The 22,431-nt window shown below is 36.3% G+C and overlaps 1 protein-coding gene across 1 annotated transcript; it reads left to right on the top strand.

Moving 5' to 3' along the window:
* Positions 1-15,264: 15,264 nt before the first annotated feature.
* On the top strand, positions 15,265-15,558 carry K441DRAFT_582483 (uncharacterized protein; the record flags this gene model as incomplete). Its single annotated transcript, XM_067644462.1, has 1 exon — positions 15,265-15,558. A coding segment is annotated over one exon (294 nt), but the record flags the coding sequence as incomplete, so codon positions are not given.
* Between the last annotated feature and the right edge of the window lie 6,873 nt (positions 15,559-22,431).

Here is a 22,431-nt window from a genome sequence, read left to right as displayed (position 1 = left end):
ATTGTCCAATAGCTAGCTAGCTGATCGTCTTCTTATTCTATAGTATAGTCTTCTAGCAACAGTAACGGTAACTACCAACGTGGATCGGAGCCTATAGATATCGGTGCTATTGCAATTAATTTAATTAATATCCCTAGCCCTCGACCTAGCCCTTAACCCACACCCCCACAGTCTATAAGTCCCCGCGCTTAATCTATATCACTAGCTCGCCAAAGTCGATATAGATATGAAGGACGTTGCGTACGCTGTGGATCGTTTAGCCACTGGGTTAAGAACTATCCATTACAGCCATATAACTGCTTGCTGTGGCCACATAAGAAGCAGATGGGTAAGAGGACACCTACTAGCGATTAAGGGTCAGACGAATCGGATATAGATAAGGAGATTGGTCGGTTATAAAGGGGTAAAATTTAATCTGTTTTAACTGTATAAGAGGTAGATAATAAAGCTTGAGGGCAAGCTTTCTTAAAGAGGGGGGGGGGGTAATGTTACGGCACCCGTAACGGATCTGGTCAGGGGCCCGCTTAAGACTTAGCGCACATATATTTGTCCGTTTCAAAATGAATTAGAATCCTTGGCATACAGATCCCCAATTTTTGCACCCAACCCTACGTGTAAAACCGTGAGATAGCCCATTTCCACGTTAAACGCGCCTTATTATCAGCATATAGTCTATAACAGCTTTAGTATCCCCCCCCTATATGCGCGCGCAATACATATATTCTTATATACAGAAGTATTTGCACACTACAAAATGTCTTAGCACGCGCTCCCTTACCAAAGTCGATTAATTTAAATATTAACTACCCTTAACTGCACAACAACTATACGTAATTAAAGCTCTATATTTCTAATATAGCCTCTTTACTCTACTATCTACGTTATTTATAAGTAGCTAGTTATATAATGACTTTATAGTAGCGTAGTAGAAGGGTAGTTAGATTTTTGCGACCGTACGCGTAAAATAAGACGGCTTAGTAGCTAACCTCTACTATGCCACTATAAAGCTATTATATAACTAGCTACCTATAGGTAATATAGATAGTAAAGCAAAGAGGCTATATTAGATATATAGAGCTGTTAAGCCGTTGTAGAACCGTTCGTAGAGACGATACAGATCTGTTTGTACGTACGATTATATGGGCGACTGTATAGGCAGTAGTAGAGCCATCGTAGAGACGATGCAGAGCTATTCGTACGGACGATTATACAGGCAATAGTAGAGCTGTCATAGAGCCGTTGTAGGGCTGTCGTAGAGCCGTTCGTAGAGCCGTTATAGAGTTATTCGTAGAGCCGTCCGTAGAACCGCTGCAGAGCTATTATAGAACTGTTCGTACAGATAATTGTATAGGTAATTTATAGGCGATATATGGGCAATGTATAGGTAACGTATGGGCGGTTATAGAGCCGTCATAGAGCCGGTCGTAAAGACGATGTAAAACTGGTCTTAGAGATAATGTAGAGCCGTTTATAAATACGATGCAGAGCTAGTTATACGGACGATTATATAGGCGACTATATGGGTAACGATAGAGCCGTCGTAAAGCCGGTTATAAAGACGAAGATTTGCGTAATATTAAGCCTTATCCAATACCTAAAAGTAAAGCCTAGTTTATTATATAATAATAAGTAATTAAGAGTTCTTAAGCTTTAAATATCTTATCTATAGTAGCTACTACCTCTTATAAGAGTTTCTAGCTATTATATATCTATATTATTAAAATATATATGGTATAATTTTTTAACTTTGGTAATAGCGCGTGTTAAGATATTTTGTAGTATATAAATACTTCTATACATAAGAATATTACGCGCGCATATAAGGGGGGGACACTAGAGCTGTTACAGACTGTCTATTAGCGCGTATAATATGGAAATGGGCTATCTTACGGTTTTGCACGTAAGGTTGGGTGCAAAAATCGGGGTTCTGCATGCTAAGGATTCTAATTCATTTTGAAACGAACAAATAGATGTCCTTTCCTCCACCTTCTGCTCCTCAGCTTAATATCCTCGTCGATAGACAATCCAATTGTATAGGCTTACATACGTTCTTTACGGCGCTCGTACCTCGATTAATTGAGTCCCGTGACAAAAAGTTAGTGCTATTAAATAGGCCTATAAGTACGTGCTTCCTAAATAGATTAAAGCGGTAATATAGCTAGTAAGCAGCAATATGCGGATTATTATTAAGATTTTAAGAAGCAATCTAATAGCGCTAAGCCTTATTAGCAGCCTTATATTTATTAAATTAAGGTATATAAGAGTGTAGATTATACTAATATAGATTAGTAGCGCTAAGTATAAAGAATAGAGACCCGCTTTTAATATTCTTAGTATAAGCTGTAAGCTTATTTCTCTTCTGCCTCTAGTAAGGTCTAGTGCCCTTAAGGTTCCGTATATACTATATAATCTTATCTAGCAACTAGCTACCCCTATTACCATTTATAAGATTACTAAGCTTATCTAAAGATAGACTATTCTTATTTAATTAGCCGTAAAGAAAGCGGGTAGCGTTAAGGGCTTGCTCTCTTATAATCCAATTAAACATATAGTAGTAAAATAAGGGGTAGCAGCTAAACTGACTATCCTAATACTTAAGTATATGCTTAGTGTACGCAGCTAGGGTAACCGTACGGCTTTGTGGCATGTTAAAATCGGCTTTGCTATAAGGAAATAAAGTAAGAAAGGCGCTGCGCATAATAAAACTAGCTAATTGCTTAGAGAGAGGTATCTATCGCACAGTAGGAACCTCTAGGCCCGCTTATAGGTCTTATTAGTATTAAACCTCGCAACTTAAAAGCTCTAATTTATTAAGGTTAGGCACTAGATTAGGAACTAAAGTATCTAGTATATTATTATTAAATTTACCGTCTAGTATATTACTGGCAAGCTTAGTAGGTAAAGGATTAATAGTAGAAGGACGTTTTATAGGAGTAGTAGGGTAAGCCGTTAGGCCACTAGAATTAGACTCTAACTTATTAATATAAGGTAGCTAATCTAATATAGAGCTATTTTTAGGTAAGCTAGTAAGCTAGGTGCTATATATTTTAATATTATAATAATTAGGATAATTAACCTTTAGAAAGTAAAGCTACTATACTATAGCAAAGCGCCTTATAGTATACCGCTTAGTAAACCGCCGACTTAAGTATTTACTAACCTTTATAACCATAGGCCTTATAACTAGTATATTAAGTTTAGTAGGTAGCCGTAGTAGCTACCTCTAAGTCTTTAGTATATTCTAGCCAAAGTAGTAAACGTGGCTAGTATAGCGATATTACTAGCCGCGTATATACACGACTTGCAGATAAACGTATACGCGCGTAATTAAAAGCTCCTCTACCGCGGTAAGTATAGGTAGGAAGCCAGGAATAGGCCCCGGATTAAGCCCATTATATTTACTAAATAGGAAAAAAAGGGTTAGATATTTAAGGCTATCGGCGTCCTTAATACAGGCTTTGTATATACCTATATTGTTACCTTCTATAACTAGGCCTATTTAAAACCACCGCTTCTTATAATAACTACACGTCTCTATATATTTGGCCTATAGTATACTCCTAAACTTCTTAATTCGCTCTTAATTAACAGCCAAAATAGGTAGTAGTGTAGCTATAGTTGGAGCTTGCTATAAGGGAGCTTACTATAAGAGAGCTTACCATAAGGAAGGTAGTATTAGTAGTAGAGTAGGTATTGGCGGTAGAGTAAGTATAGGAGCTAGTTCCGGTAAGGACGTATTTAGGCTATCTAGAGTGCCTCTTTTACTGCATAGAGCTTTATCTATAGTATATAGCGGAAGAGTAAGTAAGTAAGCTTTACCCCACTAATTAAGAATACGGTACTCCCGTTGTATTACCCTAATTGTTTTCTACTATTAAGCCATTTTAAAGGTATCTTAACTGTTCTAGCCGCGAGGTAGGAAGGTATTCTTAGTATTAATTTTAGGTGGAGTAGTTCGCTAGCGCCTTATAGGACGATTATTAGTAGTAGAACCTAACTCTATAAGAGCTCTCTGCTTAAAGGCCTATAAAAGTAAGTAAAAGTAGAAGTAATATATAGGAAAAATGTTATCTCATAAATCAGACCCCCGGGAAGAAATTGCGCCACAGCATAGCGCTAAGGGCTAGTGCTGTGCTTGTGGAGTTCTGCGAACTCCTAAGCTAATAAGATTACCTTACCCTAGTCCTATAGAATCCTGCAAACTCCTAGACCAATTAGATTACACTAAAAGAAAATTCTCCTTAAGGGTCTAAGAGCTTATGGGCGCCCTTTATATAAGAACTCAATATTTCTTATTAGGCGATAACTCTTCTATTATACTACTGTATCTTATACCCTAAATTAACTCTAAAATAGTTACAATTGGAATTAATTAAAAGCTATTTACTTGCTCTATCTAATTGAGAAATAATAGACGTCGCTGGCCTAATATATATGCCCCTATTTAAAGATTTATAAAGTCCTTTATCTAACGCCCCTTTTAGCCCTCTTTTACCTCCCAATGGACACCCTAACGGACACCTAGATAAATATTCTAATAGTAATATAAACTACCTTAATAATAAGCTTAATAGCGACGCTATTAAGGCTCTTCAGCCTTCCTCTAATAAACTTTCTCCTACTTATGGTCAGTATAATATAAGCTCTAGGGAACGGCAGTCTATACAATTTAAGCTATAATAGGTGGCTAATATACTCCGCCGCGTTTAATGGAGTTTTTAAACTTTTATACTTGCTTAGGCCGGGGCAGAAAAGGGTAAAGTGGTTATAATTTAGCACCTCTAATATGCCTAACTATAACAGTAATAGCGTGTACTAATGCGTACTATAAATAATCCACGCATAAGGGACATCTGCTAGTGTCCTTCTCTAATAGATTCTTTTACTGTAGAACTTGATAATCTTATCTATTAGCTATACTTTAGTTAATTTGATTATACTATAGACCTAAAGACACTAGACTTTGAGCTAGCCTTTAGAATTATTTAAAAGGTTGCTCTAATATAGCACGCTATTCTTTTAAAACTTATAAGCAATTAGCGTGCCCACTAAGCTAGTTATAACGCTATACCTTAGTCTAATACATTATCTAGGCAATTGTTTGCTATTACTAGTATAGTATATTATTCTCAGGTCAAAAAGCGATCTAGCTTCCTCTCTTTAATACTAGATATCTATTTAATAAGCTCTAGTATAAAGCGGCGAGTACTTAAGACTCTATTAGGGCTTAGAATATATTATAGTTATTATTAGGCTAGTTAATAGTAAAAGTTGCTAAAAAGGCAGAGGTATAGTACCTAACTCCTATAAACTTCTATAAACTCCTAGGCCAATTAGCTAACTTTTTTAAAGACAGCTCCAATATTAAGCGTTTAGTAAGCAGGCAGTAATTGTCTATAATAACGTCAATTTTAAGGACAAAAAATATAATAAGGTTGTGGGCCATATAGCTACTATATGGGCAATAATAACGGCGGCTATTGTTCTTTACCCTAAGCTACCACCTTTAGGTTTACGTTAAGGCATGCACGATCTAACAATACTACTTAGGCTTAAAGATATACTAAATACCTCTAGTATATCTAGTAAAGATAACAGGATTAGGGTAAATATTATACGAAGCCTTATATTAGATACACTTAAGAGAATTTATATAGATAGCATTAATACTATATTTAGAGATAGTAATCGCTATCCTAAAATGCTGAGTATATATTGTCTTCCTGTGAATAAGACTACGTTCTAGCAATTTGGCGCTATATTTAAGGATAAGGGTACTATTAAAGGTATATATAGCGTCTATAAAAGTATATTTTTAGACTAGCTTGGTCTATATATACTAGAAGACCCTACTAAAGCTAAAGCTGTTTATAATAACTTCTGTAATTAACTCTGGCTTGTTTATAAAGACCAACTTATGGTAATCTATATTAGGGCTGTTAAAAGCGAGCAAACCTAGGCTCGCCGACTATATAACCGACGGGATTGGCTTTTTAGTATACCTGTGTGGTTCTATATCTAGATAAACTTACTAAATACTATTGTCTATGTGCATTAGGCACCTATTATTTCTAAAAAGGAGGCTTATTATTGCTTACGAGCTAATACTACTATATAGGGTTATAGTTAGTATAGTTAGGAAAACGCTAAATATTATCTAATGGAACTAATTGTTGCGTAGGGCTTTACGGCACGCGTAGTTATATTATTCTATACAGCAATATAACGTAAGGGCTACCTTATTACCTCTAGTAGAGACTTCTTTAAGCAAATAGACCACGTTACCGACGCTATTGGTTCTTTTACACTAGATTAATTTTTAGAACTTATTAAAGACGTTTATTTAGCCGCCTTTATATTAAATGCATGGAATGGTAATAGCTTTAATAAGCAACTGTATAATAATATTAAATTCCGGACAATATATTGTATACTTTAGGAGGTTAAGCTATTTCTAACTATTTAGTATACTCTTAAATATACTAATATAGGCATACTAAGGCACTTTATTAACCCTTTTATTGTTTACTTTTTTAGCGCGTTCTAGCTTAACTAAAGCCGTAAAATATTATTCTATTAATAGAATCTCTCCTTAGTAAATACTCCTAAATTACAGCATGTAATACTATCCTCTAGGCTTATTAACTGGCTTAGTAGGGTTACTATACATAAAGTAATTAACCTCAGGCTTAAGCATCTTAACGGTAGCTATAAGATTAAGATAAACTGTTATAAGAACTTAATCTATAATATAGATATTATATTTAACCAAGTATATCTATCTAATACTTAGGTTAGGGCATTACATAAAAGAGTAAAGGCTATATTTAGCGAGTATATACCCAGGACTTATACTACTACTACTATACTACCGGATATATTTTTACTCGCTTATACCCTCTTTACTTTAGATCTAGCTAAACCACGAAGTGCTAAATAATTAGCTAGTAGGAAGTTTTTTAATTCTCACAACATCTTATAAGAAGGTATTAAGGTACTAGTAGACAAAGTTAATTAGTTTAACTAGCAGTATATCTAACAATCAGATACGCTTAAGGGGTTATACCCCTCTAATACCCTAGATAATCTTAATGGATTTACTAATATAGAAGATTATGCTGACTAGGTTAGGGAGGGGTTAAATAGAGTTATTAATCCAATAATTAACCTTATAATAATTAATATAATTAACCTTATAGGAATTAGGGTAGCTAACTAATCTCTAGACTCTTATAAACTTCTATAAACTCCTATAAACTCTTACAAACTCCTAAACCAATTAAATGCCTATATTTATTAATGCTCTAAACTAGCATACCCGCAATAGCTCTCTTAGGTTAAATTTACTTAATCCTTAAACTCCTACAAACTCCTACGAACTCTTAGGCCTATATTTCAATTTAATTAGGCTAACTAATCTATATAAACTTATACACGAACCTATGCACGACCTTTTATATAACCTTTAGCACGACCTTTTATATAACCTTTTGCATAAACTTTTACACGAACTTTTATATATAAGGCAATAACAGAACCTAGCAACTATATTTAACTACCATCTACCTATATTACCTACTAGGCAACTCTAGGGCTTCTATAACACCTTATAGTTAGGCCCGTACTAAACAGTACTATTATCTAAGATTACCCCTTAGATTAATATAGCTGGATTAAAGCTTGCCTATAAAGGATGCCTTATAATTTAGCTTATACTAAACAGTATCGTTATCTAGGTTTTACCCCTTAGATTAATACAGCTAGATTAAAGCTTACCCATAAAGAACATACTATAAAAGCCGCCACTTTAGCGCACTAGAGTGCTAGAAAGCAACGCCAACCCCCCTTCCCCCCCCTCCCCCTTATACCGTAATACCACTACCACTAGGACCTAGTAGTAGACTACTAGACGGCTTATACGCCGCTAAAGACCTTAGCCTAGGAGGTAAGGGTAAAGGATCCTTAGGGTCCTTATGCTTACGCTTTAAGAGGCTACACTCGCCAGAACGGGCCGCTACTTAGCAGCGAGCGTAGGTGTCCCTAGGCCTACTCACCTACTATGCACCCTTTTTAGAGTATACCTAACACTCCTTACCTAAGGCTTGGTAGGCAGTGTATTACTTACTACCTACTAACTCTACCCCTAACTCTGTCTCTATTATCCGGCCGATATAGCCCTAGTCTCTCCGCTTATTCAGCCCTATAACCGCTAACCCCGCTACTAACTATAACCACTATTTACCTTAGGTGGTGGGGGCGTATACGGCAGTCGCCTTACTATAGGGGGCCTAAGCCTACGGTAGGCGGACGGGGTTAGCGCGTTAGGTAAGGGCAAACCTAGCAGCAGTAAGGGCCAGTAGCAGGAGGGTTGGTAATAGGGGGAGGGCTAGGGTAGGAGTGAGGGCTAGGGTAGGAGTAGGAGTAGGAGTAGGGGCCGGAGCCGGGGCCGGTAATAATAATGGTGGTAGTAGTCTATAAATATATATAAGCTAAATATATACTATACAGCTATTAATACTTCCGGCTCCTCTTTAAACTCCCAACCACTAAACCATTTATCCTCATCGTCGTTGTTATCGGCGGCGGCGGTGCTGCTATTGCTGTTACTGCTGCTGCTGCTACTATTATTGCTACTACTGCTGCTACTACGGGGAGGGGAGGGTAGTAGTAAGGGTAAGGGTAAGGGCGAGGGCGCCTATTAAAACCAGTTAGTTATATCTTATAGTTAATAGTTAGAGTTCTAATACTAACTACGTCTTAGCCTAAATTCTACTAGACCGAAGCTGGCGATAATAAGGGAGGGCCGCAGCCTATAGTGTTCTCTCTTTATTAAGGAGGACGTTAGGGGGGTATGTATGCACCTAAAGAGTAGGAGGAGACGTTTTAAAAGCTTTAATAAAAGACGGTTAATAGGTGTAAGTGTAAAGAACAATTTTAAAATGGTTAAAGATATTATTAAACAAAATTAGAATTTTAATTTATATTTACTTTAATATTCTTAATCTTCTAAACAACTATAAACTCCTAGGCCAATTAAAACAACGTACTATCTCTTGCAAACTCCTGTAAACTCCTATAAACTCCTAGGCCAATTAAATATCCTATATATTAATATAAAAGTTCTTTAAACCCTTTAAAGTCGCTTACCTTATACGCCCTATCTTTAAAATAGGTGTAAAGGTTAGTATTTTATTAGTATTTAAATATCTCTTTACTAACGGCAATTAACGTATTAATAGGGTAGTAGGCTCCGTACATTTACGCCTCTACCTTTATCTTTTTTAACTAGGAGTAGCGCTTTTTTATATATGTAATATATTAACAACTAGCTACTAAATATTTAACTAGCTACTATTAGGGCTATACCTAGCAACGTTTGCTCCTAAAGTGCGAGCTTATTTAAGCTATTTTATAGCACACTAAATACCTTCTAGTATACTATTAGGTAGAATAGATAAGGTTAGTAATAGTAATACTAGCGTACTAATAACTCTGTTAACCTATTCTTCTAGTTATAAGGTTAATAATAGTGTACTAACTCTCACTATATCTGACGACGTACGCTTATTTACTCTGGCCGTCTTAATTATATATAACTATATAACTCTAAATACCTCTTGTCTTATAACCTGTGTGGCAAGAGTATTATTCCTTTTATAAATAGTTGCGGCGTAATTAGATATACTGGTATGAGATTCCTAACTATGCTGGCCTTATAGCTCCTATAGCTGCTATTATTACTTTTTTATATATCTTATATCCTTTATCTTAGTATATAAATTGTCTACCTCCTTAATAAAGTACTAAAGTTGCTCTATTAATAGTTGCCTAGATTTCTTTCTATAAGGCCATATTTAAAGTAGAGAAGCTTTAGCATAGAGGTAATTAAAGGTTGGCGTATCCTAAAAGTCCGGTCCTAGTTTATATATATACGCAAGCTACTAGCGACATATTATATCTATATACGTAGATAGCGGCATAGAGATGCGCCTATATATACTGCTATATAATACTTCTGCCCGCGTAGTTACCCATTTATTAATAAGAGTTAGGGTAAAGTAAGCTCGCGTACTACTTTTTAGCTAAGTAATTAGTTATGGGATATCTGGAGCCTAAGTAAGAGTTAGAATTAGTGCTAGATTGCAAAAACTATAATATTAATTTAGCGGTACGCGGGAAACCTAAGCTTATAGTAGTAAACTATCCTCCCTAAGGTAAGTTAGAAAGGCTTTTTAATAGCATATACCGTTAATCATTTCTATTTATATAGCTAATAGCCTAGCGCGATAAAATATCTCTACCTTACTTTAAAATCTAGTTGTTATAGCTTTATTAATAGGAGTAGGAGCCTGGCTTAAAGCTAATATCTAAGAGGAAACACTTTCTGTATTACTTGCGTCGCTAGGCGTATAGCCGTTAGCTAGTTAACTACGTGCTATTGCTTAATTAGCTAGTAGTCGGTTCTAATATAGCCTATAAGTAATCTTCTAAGGTGCGTCTGGTTATAACTATAGCTGTTTAATTTCTAGTCTATTAACACCTTTTGTGTTAAAGGCCTAATATAGCAAAAATCTGTAACCTTTACTAGTCCGATCGTAGCCCCGTCTACTATAACTAAGACGCTGCTATAGATCTTTAAGAGTCTTTATAATTAGAAACCTTTAAAGCACTACCAGTTTAATATCTAGGACATTAACACCTATACTAAGAGAGGTTGTTGCTACTATAATCCTTATAGACGATAAGGATTTCTTAAACTCTTTATATTAAGTAATACGATTATATTCTTAAATATATACAGTATATACCTAGACTACATTAGTAACGCAACAGGCTTTACTATTAGCATTAGTAGTATACTGTTTATTAGGTATAAAGGTTAAGGTCTTTATAAGGAGTGCTCATTAGAAGTATACCGCTGCTTCTTAAACGGACTAACAACCGTCTATAAAGATAATCGTCTTTAGTATTTACTCTAGGACTGTGGTATCTAAATCTATATACGCGTTTAATAGGAAGTATAGTACGTCCTATAAATCTACTTTACCTTTACTAAGCGGTAGTACGTAAATTAAGACATTAGGGCGATTTATAAAAGTCCTAATAACCCTAGTCTAGTATATGCGGTTACCTACAGAGCAAAAACCGGCGCTATTAAGAACTAGTTGTTCTGCCTCCTTATTAAGTATAGCAGTATAACTAAACTAAACTACGTCTTAATAAAGTATTGTCCGTAGCTTACCTAATATTATAAACGCCGGTTGGAACGATTCCCATTGCTTTACTAGATAATACTTATTAATTACAATAAGTCTAATCCTAGCCTGCAGTTCTAGGCTCTTTAACGCATCCTAGAAAGACTTTAACGAGGCTTACTTAGGACTAAAAAGTACGTATATATATACACCATCCTTTACTTTTTTAATTAGGGCCCTATCTAGGCTTCTACTCTTAGTAGTAATAAGGCATAGATTAGAACCATTAAGCTTCCAAATATTATCCAACTGTTTATTACTAAGCTTACTTAGTGGGATTAACTAGATAGTAACCTTGCCCGTTAAAATTAAAAAAGTATAAAAAATAAGACTCTTTCTAAAACCTATGCGTGTGATAAGAAGTATATTACCAAAACCAAATATTAGACGTCTTAAAGTGCGTATCTATTTAAAATAAGGGGTTTAAAGGCGACCTCCTGGGTTTATATACTAGAGTATTTATTTAAGACATGCTTTTAAAACAGCCATTTATAAAAGAATATTTTCCTTACGCCGAGCTTCCTTAATAATGGATAGTAATTCTTCTAAGTCTATTGAACTAATTGCTATAATATAACCTAGTTGTAGCATTAGGCGCAGATAAACTTCCGCCCCACCCGCCCCCGTCTTCTACTAACCCTTATACTATTTCTTCTTACGATTATAATTTTATTTAGGCATTTAATTAGCTTAAGAGTTTGCAGGAGTTCGTAGGAGTTCATAGAAGTTTATAGGAGTTAAAAAAGAATACAAATTAGCTGTGCTTTAATTAGTAACAGGTAGTATATATAGAGGAGCAACGCTAAATACGCCCTAGGGCCCGTATATAAGCGATCTAATTAGCCTAGGAGTTTGTAGAAGTTCGCAGGAGTTCGCAAAAGGTAATAGGACTTAGCTAGTAACAAAAGTAGACGTAATATAGTTATAGTATAGGTAGTAGTAAGAGGAACGGTTTATAGGTAGTGTAAAAATTTAAATCTAAAATGCGGTTAAGGTTTTACACGATATATCTTATAGCTTTAACTGCGTTATAATTAGCTTTTATATATATAGAATTAAAGACTATTACCTTAAGATTAAAATGCATCGAACAAAGCATTAATAACTGTTAGTTAGGCCGTGGTAGAGCTAGTTAAAGTTAAAATACGCAATCTAAAATATTTAATTCTTACCAAAGCGACGCCTATAATCTCTTAGACGCTCTATAAAAGATTTTATTAGGTAATAGGGGTGCGCAGGGGGCTAATATTAGTACACTGTTCTAATTGGTCTAGGAGTTAGCAGGAGTTAGTAGGAGTTAGGGCGCTATTCTAATTGGCTTAGGAGTTTGCAGGCGTTTTAGAGGGTTTATGCGTTATCCTATATTACGGAACAAATCTTCTACGGAGCGTCTGATTTATAAGATAAGGAAAACGCGCCTTTAACCGATATAACTGGCAGAGCTTTAAAAGCTTCTTTAAAAGGCTGTCTTTGACAAAGTTAAGGTGGGGCTTATGGATATAACACTTACTACACTTAATAATAGTAGGATCTGCTATATTTATAATATATATAGCAGTATTAATAGAGGTATTAACAAAAAGGAAGGTGCAATACTAAGATATTTTGATGTTCGTCACGTGGAGTCTGCCACAACTTACCGCCCGCACTTTTTTTCTAACTAATTAGAAGCCGGCTCTCTAACTAATCAGAAGCTGGCTTGGCGGGACTTTGAATTCTAGGACCCCCTAACCCGAATATATAGACCACTTGTACCTCGGGTCAATAAAAACCACACGCAACCCGCGGATATCGACGCTCACACGCGAATATGCCCGCACGAACCAACCCAGCAAAACGATTAGAAAACGCCAAATTGTCTTCAGACTACCGTAAACATGCCACTCCATTGCATCCCGTGCAGATAACCTCATCACTTCGTCTCCCGCACGTTTTATAATACGTAAATCATTAGAGAATGTGTTGAGAGCCCAGGAAGTCGTCTCGTATCTCTCAACCTTCATTCGGGAAGGGTTCTCATAACTTTACACCCCAGACCCCGCCCGCCGCGGACTCCAACCCATTCGCTGCTTGTGCTGTGAGCCCGCTCTGCGGTGCCCAACTCAAGTCCCCAACCTCATAGTCGCATCGACGATTTTCATCGGGGCCGAAACCTGGCTCCGGGAGCATGCTCCACCACGGGAACCAAAACGGAACCCACACTTGGCTATGCACAGCCCAGGCACCACAGCAGGAACTAGAAACGGGATCTCCAGACCCAAATGTTTCGACACAGGCCACAACTGTTCGCCGAAGCATTGTGGACCGTGCTCACGATTTCCTTGAAGCCTCTCTCGACTTCTGGATATGGAGGACGTGTGAGAATGAATGAAAATTGGAGGTTTTTGGTGACTGCTGACAGATCTGAGCGGCCATCAACTCTCAGCCCCGTGTGGCTCATTCGGTGTTCCGGTAGCCGGAATACATCGTTCCGGAAGTCCTCAGCTCTGCAGCCAAGAAATCGCTTTTAACGCAGATAGGGAACCTTACTGCAAAATGATTCGGTTTTGTAATGGAGACCAGACCGATTCAATATGTTCTTCTTAGGCCCGCTAAGGCTAGGGGATACTTACTCCTTAGACGATATAAAGAGGTTATTTAATAATCTTTATAATATACACTCTTGGGTTAAACTAAGTATAAGTTGCGGTTTGGAAAGAAGATTTTGTTACAATATAATAAGTAAATAGGTAATACTACTATCCTTCCTTACGCTCAATGTTGATTAATGGCTTTAATTTATATGCCATCTTTTATCTATATAAGCAATCTAAGACTAACCGGCTTATTAATAGCTCCACGTATAACCTCCCCACTATAGCGTTAAGTATAACTTTTTACAATAAACTCGGCCTCTAAACCTTAATAGGGTATAGCGGCTTACTGTAGCTATATTGCCTAGCCCAAATTATATCCTCCTACTTATTAATAATAAAACAAAACCAGAACTTCTAGTCTTCCTTATCCGCGAAAAATGGTAGCTTATATTAAGGATATAGCTATAGCGGGTTAGCTACCTTCTCTACTAGTGTAGGCAAATTATGTATGCTTTTAAGTCTATAACGTACTAATAATAATATTAGTAATTTTAAACTCTAAGAGAAGAAAACTTAACCTTTCAGTATATTATATCTCCACTCTCTGCATATATAAAATGTGCTTTTATTAACTAAATATGGCTTAATGCATAGCCTTATATAGTGGCGTCTGTAAGAGGAAACCTATAGCCTAGTTACACTGCGCCGTATCCCTAGCTATCTTCTAAACTATCCTTAATATTAAACAGCTAGATATAGGTGCGCTCGCTTACTATAACTTACTATAACCCTACCTTTATATCCTCTAATACGCTTTTACTAACTTTTTAGTAAAATATATCTTCTGGAACTTAAAGTTGACGGTGGGCTTAGCCTAGCTAAGTTTATTAACAATAACATTCTACCCTATACTATTCTTTTATATACTTAGGAAGAAGACTATAAAGAGGTTACTTTTAAAGATTTAATAGATAGCTTAGGTAAAAGTAAAGCTAGCTATATAAAGATTAGGTTCTGTATAACGTAAGCTATAAAAAATAGTCTCCAATACTCCTAAGTAGATACTTACTATATTAATAAATTAAGCAGCGTAGAGCTTTTAGAGGTAATTAACTCTATATTCTGTTAGTACTATAATATAAATATATACTATATCTATTTATCTAATATTTTAATTAGTAGCTTCGTTAAAAATAAACTATCCTTTTAATAAATACAGGAACCTACCTTTTAGTATAGTAAATAGTTTACTTAAGGTTAGACGCTTTAAGAGCTTATTACTTCTATATAGGTTAAATTCTTCTCTAAAGGGCGATCAACTTAGTAATAAAGATTTAATAGTATAAATTTTTTGTAGGGTAACGGGAATCCGTATTTAGGCTTTTTAAGGAAGCCCTTTATATTAATTTAGCGTTAATAAGCAAATATTATAGGCAGTAAGACGCGAGATAAAACGCAAAGAAGACGCGGCATACTCTCTACTAGGCATTTTTAATATCTATATCCTACCTATATATAGGGAGGGACGAGGAAAAGCGTTTATTTGGCTGCGTAAGGGAATTAAGGAGTCTCTAAGAGACGAATTGTATACTTTACCGCTAGTGCTCTTTACGGAGCAACTAAAGCGAAAACACGAGCCCTTCTTAATAGTATTCTTTAGCACGAACCCTAACTTTATAGAGGTATCTAGCTATAAAAAACATTATAATAATAAGGGTAAAGTATAAAAAAGCTAATATAATATTATCTACCTAATATAAAAACCATATATTAGAAGTCTCTTTATAATCGTAATAAAGCTATAATAAAGCCTTATAGGAAATACTATGGTAGACTTATTAATGGGCTAGGTATATAGGTAAATATAAAGTTAATAATGTAATAATAACTAGTGGAGTAGTTGCCTAATAGATTAACTCTAATTATATTCTAAGATTTATTATAAAAAAGAAAAACTGTATAATTACAGCACCTGTTGTACTAACCGCGTGCTTACGCGGTCGGTACACTAGGTACGCGTTTACGCGTTTAGTGTACTAACCACTCGCTTACGCGCCTAGTGCACTTATAAAGCACTAACTAATTAGGGGGGAGGTGCATTAGTATATAGACCACGTAGTCTACTTTATATAATTAATAGTTACCACCATCCCAAAGAGCATATAATACTATACGTATTTCGTGCCCCGGGATATAACTCAATTATATTATTAAATTGATACAAACACTGATCAGTAAGCGCGCACAGATTAGCAATTACTTGACACCTCCCCCTAAGCGACACACGATAGCGACCACCCGTTTAAATCCTAGTACGACCTGCTAGAAGGTTGGAAGTTAGGGATTACGGACTATTACTAACTCTATATACTTGTTTAAGTCTTAGTACGGTTTACTAGAAGTGTAATAGACGCGAATACAGACCTTTATGGAACCCCCTACCTTTAAACCTTAAACCCCTATTCCTACTACACCCTCCCTTAATATCCTAACCTCTTTTTAGACCCCTTACGGAGACCCCCTACCCTTTTGCGAACTACTATAGACCTATTAACTACCTTTACGGACCGTTATAAGACCTCCTTTACTCACTATAAGCTACTACCACCCGCTACGCACCACACTACACTATATAGTATGGCAGACATTAGCAAGCAAATTAGTAAAGGTTAAAAGAAGTGGAGTTAAGGAGTCGACCTCACGTCTACGGACGGCGTTAACGACTATATCCAATTTAAAATCCTTAAATACGGACACTTTAAACTTCTAAATAACGATCTATAGGAACAATATAAGGAAGACTTTGCGGACTTTATAGAAGCTATCTTTAAGGCTTGCAACCTTATAGCTATTCGCAACCTATAAACCCTTCTACGTCACTAAGGTGTATAGGTTAAAAAGGATAAACGAGTTACTATAGCATGGTCTCTATATAATACACTATACAAAGAGGACCAAACGGAATAGACTAAAGAGGAAATCCTAGACCAGGTCAAAGCTACTAAAGAACTCTTTACTTCTTCCGGGCTTAATAGAATCGCTAGCCTTATACCTAACCTACTTAACTAAATTCATCCTATAAACCTAAGCAGTTTTAAAATTAATCTTACGGGCTAAAGCATACCTAGTACTTAAGCTATAGACCGCAATACCCCTGTAAACTAAAATACGGACTAAATTACCCCCATTATTTAAGTTATAGATCTATAAGCTATATATCCGTAAGCTATATATCCGCAAGCTATAGATCCGTAAGTTATAAATCCGTAACCTACCTAAGTAAAGACCTACGGTAAGGAGCTAGCTAACCTAAATAAGCTCTATACCGACGAATCTAAGTACAGCAGTAAAAACAATAACTTTAACTTTAAACTAACTATCTTTACGGACCTCTACCAGAAGGCTAATATTCCTAAATAGGAATTTAGCCAAGCCTACTCTACTATACTACGCGGCCTAGCCCTTAACCACTACTACACTAACCTTAAAAGTAACCCCCTTAGTATCCCCTTTAATAAGCTATATAAAGTTATACGTAACTACTTTAAAGGACCGGAATATAAGCGTAATATCCTTACTTAATAGAATGCGACTAAGCTACGGACCGTAATGGATAAGAATACTAAAAAATCGACTATAGAGTGCCTGTAAATCCTTATTAAAGACCTCCGCTACCTATAGCACGGTCTTAATATTAAGCTTCAAACGGATGACTTCCTGCATAATAAACTTATTACGGCTTGCTAGGAAATGGAACCCTATAAATACGCCTATCATAAGCCCGCAGATACCGTAGCTGGCCTTATTAATAATTTACGGTCCTCTATTATAATGTATAAAGCCTTAAACCCACTAGGCAGCACTTAAGCCTTTATTACGGATATTTAATATCCATAAATAGACTTAGACGTCTTCTTTACGGACCGCTGTTACCGCCAGCAGTACCTGTACTAACTAAGTTCCACCTATAACCCCCGCAGCAACCCCTGTACAAAAGTATACCCCCGCAGACAAACAAGCCAGAAATACTTCGTGTGTAGTAAAAAAGGATGTTGGTTTATAAGGTATACCTAGGAAGAACGCAATAAGTCTAAGAAGAGATTTAATAGACGGATTAACTAGTTTATCTTAGACTACGAAGGAAAGGAAGTAGAAGAGTCTCTTAATAAGTTAATAGAAGCCCTTATAATTNANTTTAACTTANATACTTANNAANAGGAGACCTTAGANACNTTNTTAACTACTTTTAGACCTTTTACGGATAGCTAAGCCTTTAATATTACAACTGTATTAGCCGACCGCTCCTTTACATACTTAATTGCACCCGAAAACTGGCCTATAAGCACACCCGTTAAACCCATTACGGATATTATAGACCGTGAACAGGACCTATTCGTATATATTACTATAGAACGCTATACACCTAAAGAATTCTATAGCGTTATAATCAATATAGGTGCCTTTAAGAAGTCTACTATAGGTTATGGATAATACCTTATATATAAGACCACCGTAAATGATAATACGGACATTAATACTATGCAAACTGGGGCCGTAAACGTCTAATTCGGCATCGGCTTAACTATATTAATTGGATCAGTTGCAGTTAAGACCCTAATTAGCCTAGTTAACTTCTACGTAGTAAAAGCGGACACCCCTTTCTACTCTGTCTTGCAGATATAGATAGGCTACAGGTCTACTATAACAATATTACAGACACCGTAATTGGCCCCGCAACTACCCTAGGAAGTAAGTATATTACCCTATTAATTATACAACGATTTAGACACCCGTTCCTTATATAGGGAGAGACTTTATAGACCTACATTCAAAAATCTTTTAACTATAACCCGTGCTACCTTACCAGTACTAAAATCCACCGCCTATACCGCCGTTTCGGCCACCTATTAGCTGAAAAGCTATATAAAGTCCTTAAACGCTCTAGACACGACAATGTTAATAGGAAGGCAATCGACTACCTAACTAAATACTGCTCCTTTTACTAGAAATACGGACGTTCCCTAGGCCGATTTAAGTTCACCCTTTATAAGGACCTTAACTTTAACTACTTAGTATATATAGATATTATGTATATTAACGGCAGCCTAGTATTATATATAATTAATAAGGCAACCCGCTACTAAGCTACCTGTTAGTTATAAAATATATCCGCAAAGTATACTTAGGATATTTTACGGACCTGCTAAATTAACACATACGTTAGACCCCCTAAGTATATTACCCACAACGCCAATAGAAACTTTATCAGCAAGGAATTCTAGTAGTATACTACGGCTATAGCTATATCAACAAAAGCTATTCTAGTTAAGGCATATTAGTCTATTAGGCTTATTAAGTAAGCTTACCTAGCCTTACGGAGAGCTTACTAGATTATTACAGATAAATATAAGAATATCTAAAAGGAACTAGCTCTATAGATGGCCGTAAAAGCCGTTAATAACACTACTAGCCCTAACAGACTAGTACCTACTCTCTTAGTTTACGGAGTTTACCTAAGGATAAGCAACCTAGGCCCTCCTGCCCCGTCTATTATAAAATAAGCAGCTATAATATAAAAGGCGATAGCCGAGATAGTTAAGCTATAGGCTAAACAAACTGTTAATAACGCCCTATACTACTATAATGGACCTAATATAACCTTAGTATATAACCTCCCACTTAACTCTAAAGTCCTTATATAGCGTAAAAGCGGCAGCTAGAATGGACCCTATTGTCTACTAGCTGTAGAAAACGAGACGTGCTATATATAGCTTCCTAGCGGGCTAACTAGCTTTAGAAGCACGTCCGTAAAACCCTACTTTCGGCCCGAAACTACCTATAACGTTAAGCTAGATAAACTAGAAGTAACCGCCGAACCAAACGAACTAGAAGCGACTGTTAAATTAAATAAACTAAAAGCACCCTTACCTACCCTAGAAGTTCCCTAGAAACCTACTAAACCTACTAAACCTACTATAAAGTGTAGTTAAGGACGCCCCCGAAAGCACCCTATAACTAAGAACCCTATAATAAAGAATTACCTAACCTCCGCAGGAATATCCGTAAGGTAACCTCTACCTATAAATATATTAGTTCTAGTATAGGAAACCCTATTTACGGACTTATGACGTAAAGAAATTAATAAACTACTTAAAAAGGGTGTCTTTGCGGTTATAACGGAGAGAGACGTTCCGTAAGGCGTCCGTATATTTAACTCGCGCTTTATTAATAAAATTAAGCACCTTAGTACTAATAAAGCTTTTAAAAAATTAAGGCTTATTATATAAGCCTATAACGACTAAGGAAAGGACTTAGTCCTTATATAATTGCCTATAATTTAACGAGTTAGTTAACGGATTATACTTGTACTTACGCCTAGACTATAGTAAAGTAAACCCGTAGCTCTTTACCTATGGGATATCTCGCAAGCCTATATGCAGTCTAATACCTACCTAAGTAGGGACATCTTTATACGGCCACCCCCCGAGCTTAACCTATAACTAGGAACAATCCTATAGGTTATAAAACCTCTATACGGAGTACCGGAAGCTAGAAACCATTGGTTTAAAACATACTACTAGTACTACGTTAGTAAACTTAAAATAGAATAGTTGACCTACGACCCCTACCTCCTATACAGCCCATTAAACGGCCTTAGTATTGTTAAACTCTAAATAGACAATACCCTATTCTTAGCAGACTAGACCTTTACAGACGCTAAAGAAACTAAACTATAAAAGGCTAAGTTCTTAGTAAAGCCGTAAGAGTAGTTAACTGGGCAGAATCTAATTAAGTTTAATAGAGGCCTAATTACACAAAGGGCAACCTAATTAAGCTAACTTAGAAACGCTAAGCTTAAAACCTAAAGCCTATTATAGCAAAGCCTATAGACCTTACTAGCTCCTATAGAGAGACCTATAAAACCGTAAATATAAAGGACTAATATATTATATAGCGTGTAAGAGGCGCCTATATTGCTATAGTCTACTAACCCAAATCTGCCTATAATTTATCCTTTGCGGCCTAGGCAGTAGATCTATAAAAAGAAAATATTAAGCAGCTTAATAAGCGCATTTAGTGGCAAATTGATAATGCAGTAAGGGGACTTACTTTTATACCACTAGACCTAAGTTCCCTTAGCTTACTAGTATTTATAGACGCCTCCTTTACTAATAATAGAGACCTATTATTATAAATCGGCTTTATAATTGTACTTACGGACCGTAATTAGGACGTAAATATACTATACTAGTTTTCAATTAAGTATAAACGAGTAACCCGTAGTATACTAGCTTCTAAACTATATATACTAGCTTATAGCTTTAATATAGCAGCCGCAATCAAATTAATGGTCTAGAAGATTCTATAACTAAAGCAGTTACCCCTGGTTTTATATACTAATTTAAAGTCCCTCTATAACTGTCTAGTTAAACTAGGTATAACATAAAAGAAGAGGCTTATAGTCAACCTAATGTGCTTATATTAGGCCTATAAATGATATAAAATTACGGAGGTTAAATAAATTAGCGGCGGAAATAACCTAGTAGACGCTATAACTAAGGCAAAGCTGTATTAAGCCCTTAAAACCCTAATTAACACAAATAAGCTTAATCTAAAAGTTATAAAATGGGTGGAACGAGACTAATGGAGCACCTATAGTACGTCTACAACCCATTTAGAAGGCCGTACAGTTTACTATACGGTCTACCCTACAGACCGTAAGCTATTAAATAATCGGCACAGGTAGATTGCCCCAAATTGCCGCAAAATTGCCCATGTTACGGTATAGGTGGAAAATAGTAGAAAAGCTACAGTAGAACTTAGTGAACTTACATAACCTGCCAAATTCTATAGGGTAGTTAAATTGACCAATTACGATTTTCTATCCCCAGGATAGAAAATCGCCATTGGCTTGCTTAGCACTAGCGCCTTAGCGGCCCTTAAGACCTAACTTACGGCTCGTCTACTACCCGTCAAAAGGCCATATGGTTTATTTTATGGACCGTAAGCAGAACTTACGGCCAGCTTAGGGCACCGTTTAGAAGGTAGCCTAGACAGCACCTTAGGGAGATTTCCTATATATTTTCCTTTGTATCTTATAGTTTTATTAAAGCAATTAGTAAGTTCTTTGATTAACGTCTGATACGGATCCTATCTAGGCCCACGCAGACTACTCTGTACACAAGGGAAACTTATAAGTTAACAAGAAGAAAACCCTTGTTGATGTAGGGGACGGAAAACCCCTATAAGCCACCTCAGTAGGATGAAAAACCCCTGTTTTGCCATGTCCGTCCGTAGCGGCGGCCCTACGGGCCTACGGCTACGTCCTGTCCTCCTTGGATAATTCGAACTCCTTAGGAACCACTGCTTCCTTTACCAGGACATACAGTCCTTGCCGGTTAACTAATTGCCGTGTTTTGTCTTACTGTTATTTCCCATGTTTTAACCATCCCCTATATGCTATCTCTTGTTAACCATTGCCATATACGCCTTACCTTCCCCCCCCCTATGGCCATCAAAGGCGTAAGGGGGATTCATCCATCTATAAACTACTACTACAGGCAAGCGGGATATGTATGCCTGGGTATCTTTTATGCCTA

This window comes from Cenococcum geophilum, assembly GCF_001692895.1.
Source record: "Cenococcum geophilum 1.58 unplaced genomic scaffold K441scaffold_53, whole genome shotgun sequence".
Taxonomy (NCBI): domain Eukaryota; kingdom Fungi; phylum Ascomycota; class Dothideomycetes; order Gloniales; family Gloniaceae; genus Cenococcum; species Cenococcum geophilum.
The sequence above is the reverse complement of the archived record's forward strand: the minus strand, read 5'-3'. Positions and strand labels throughout refer to the sequence as shown.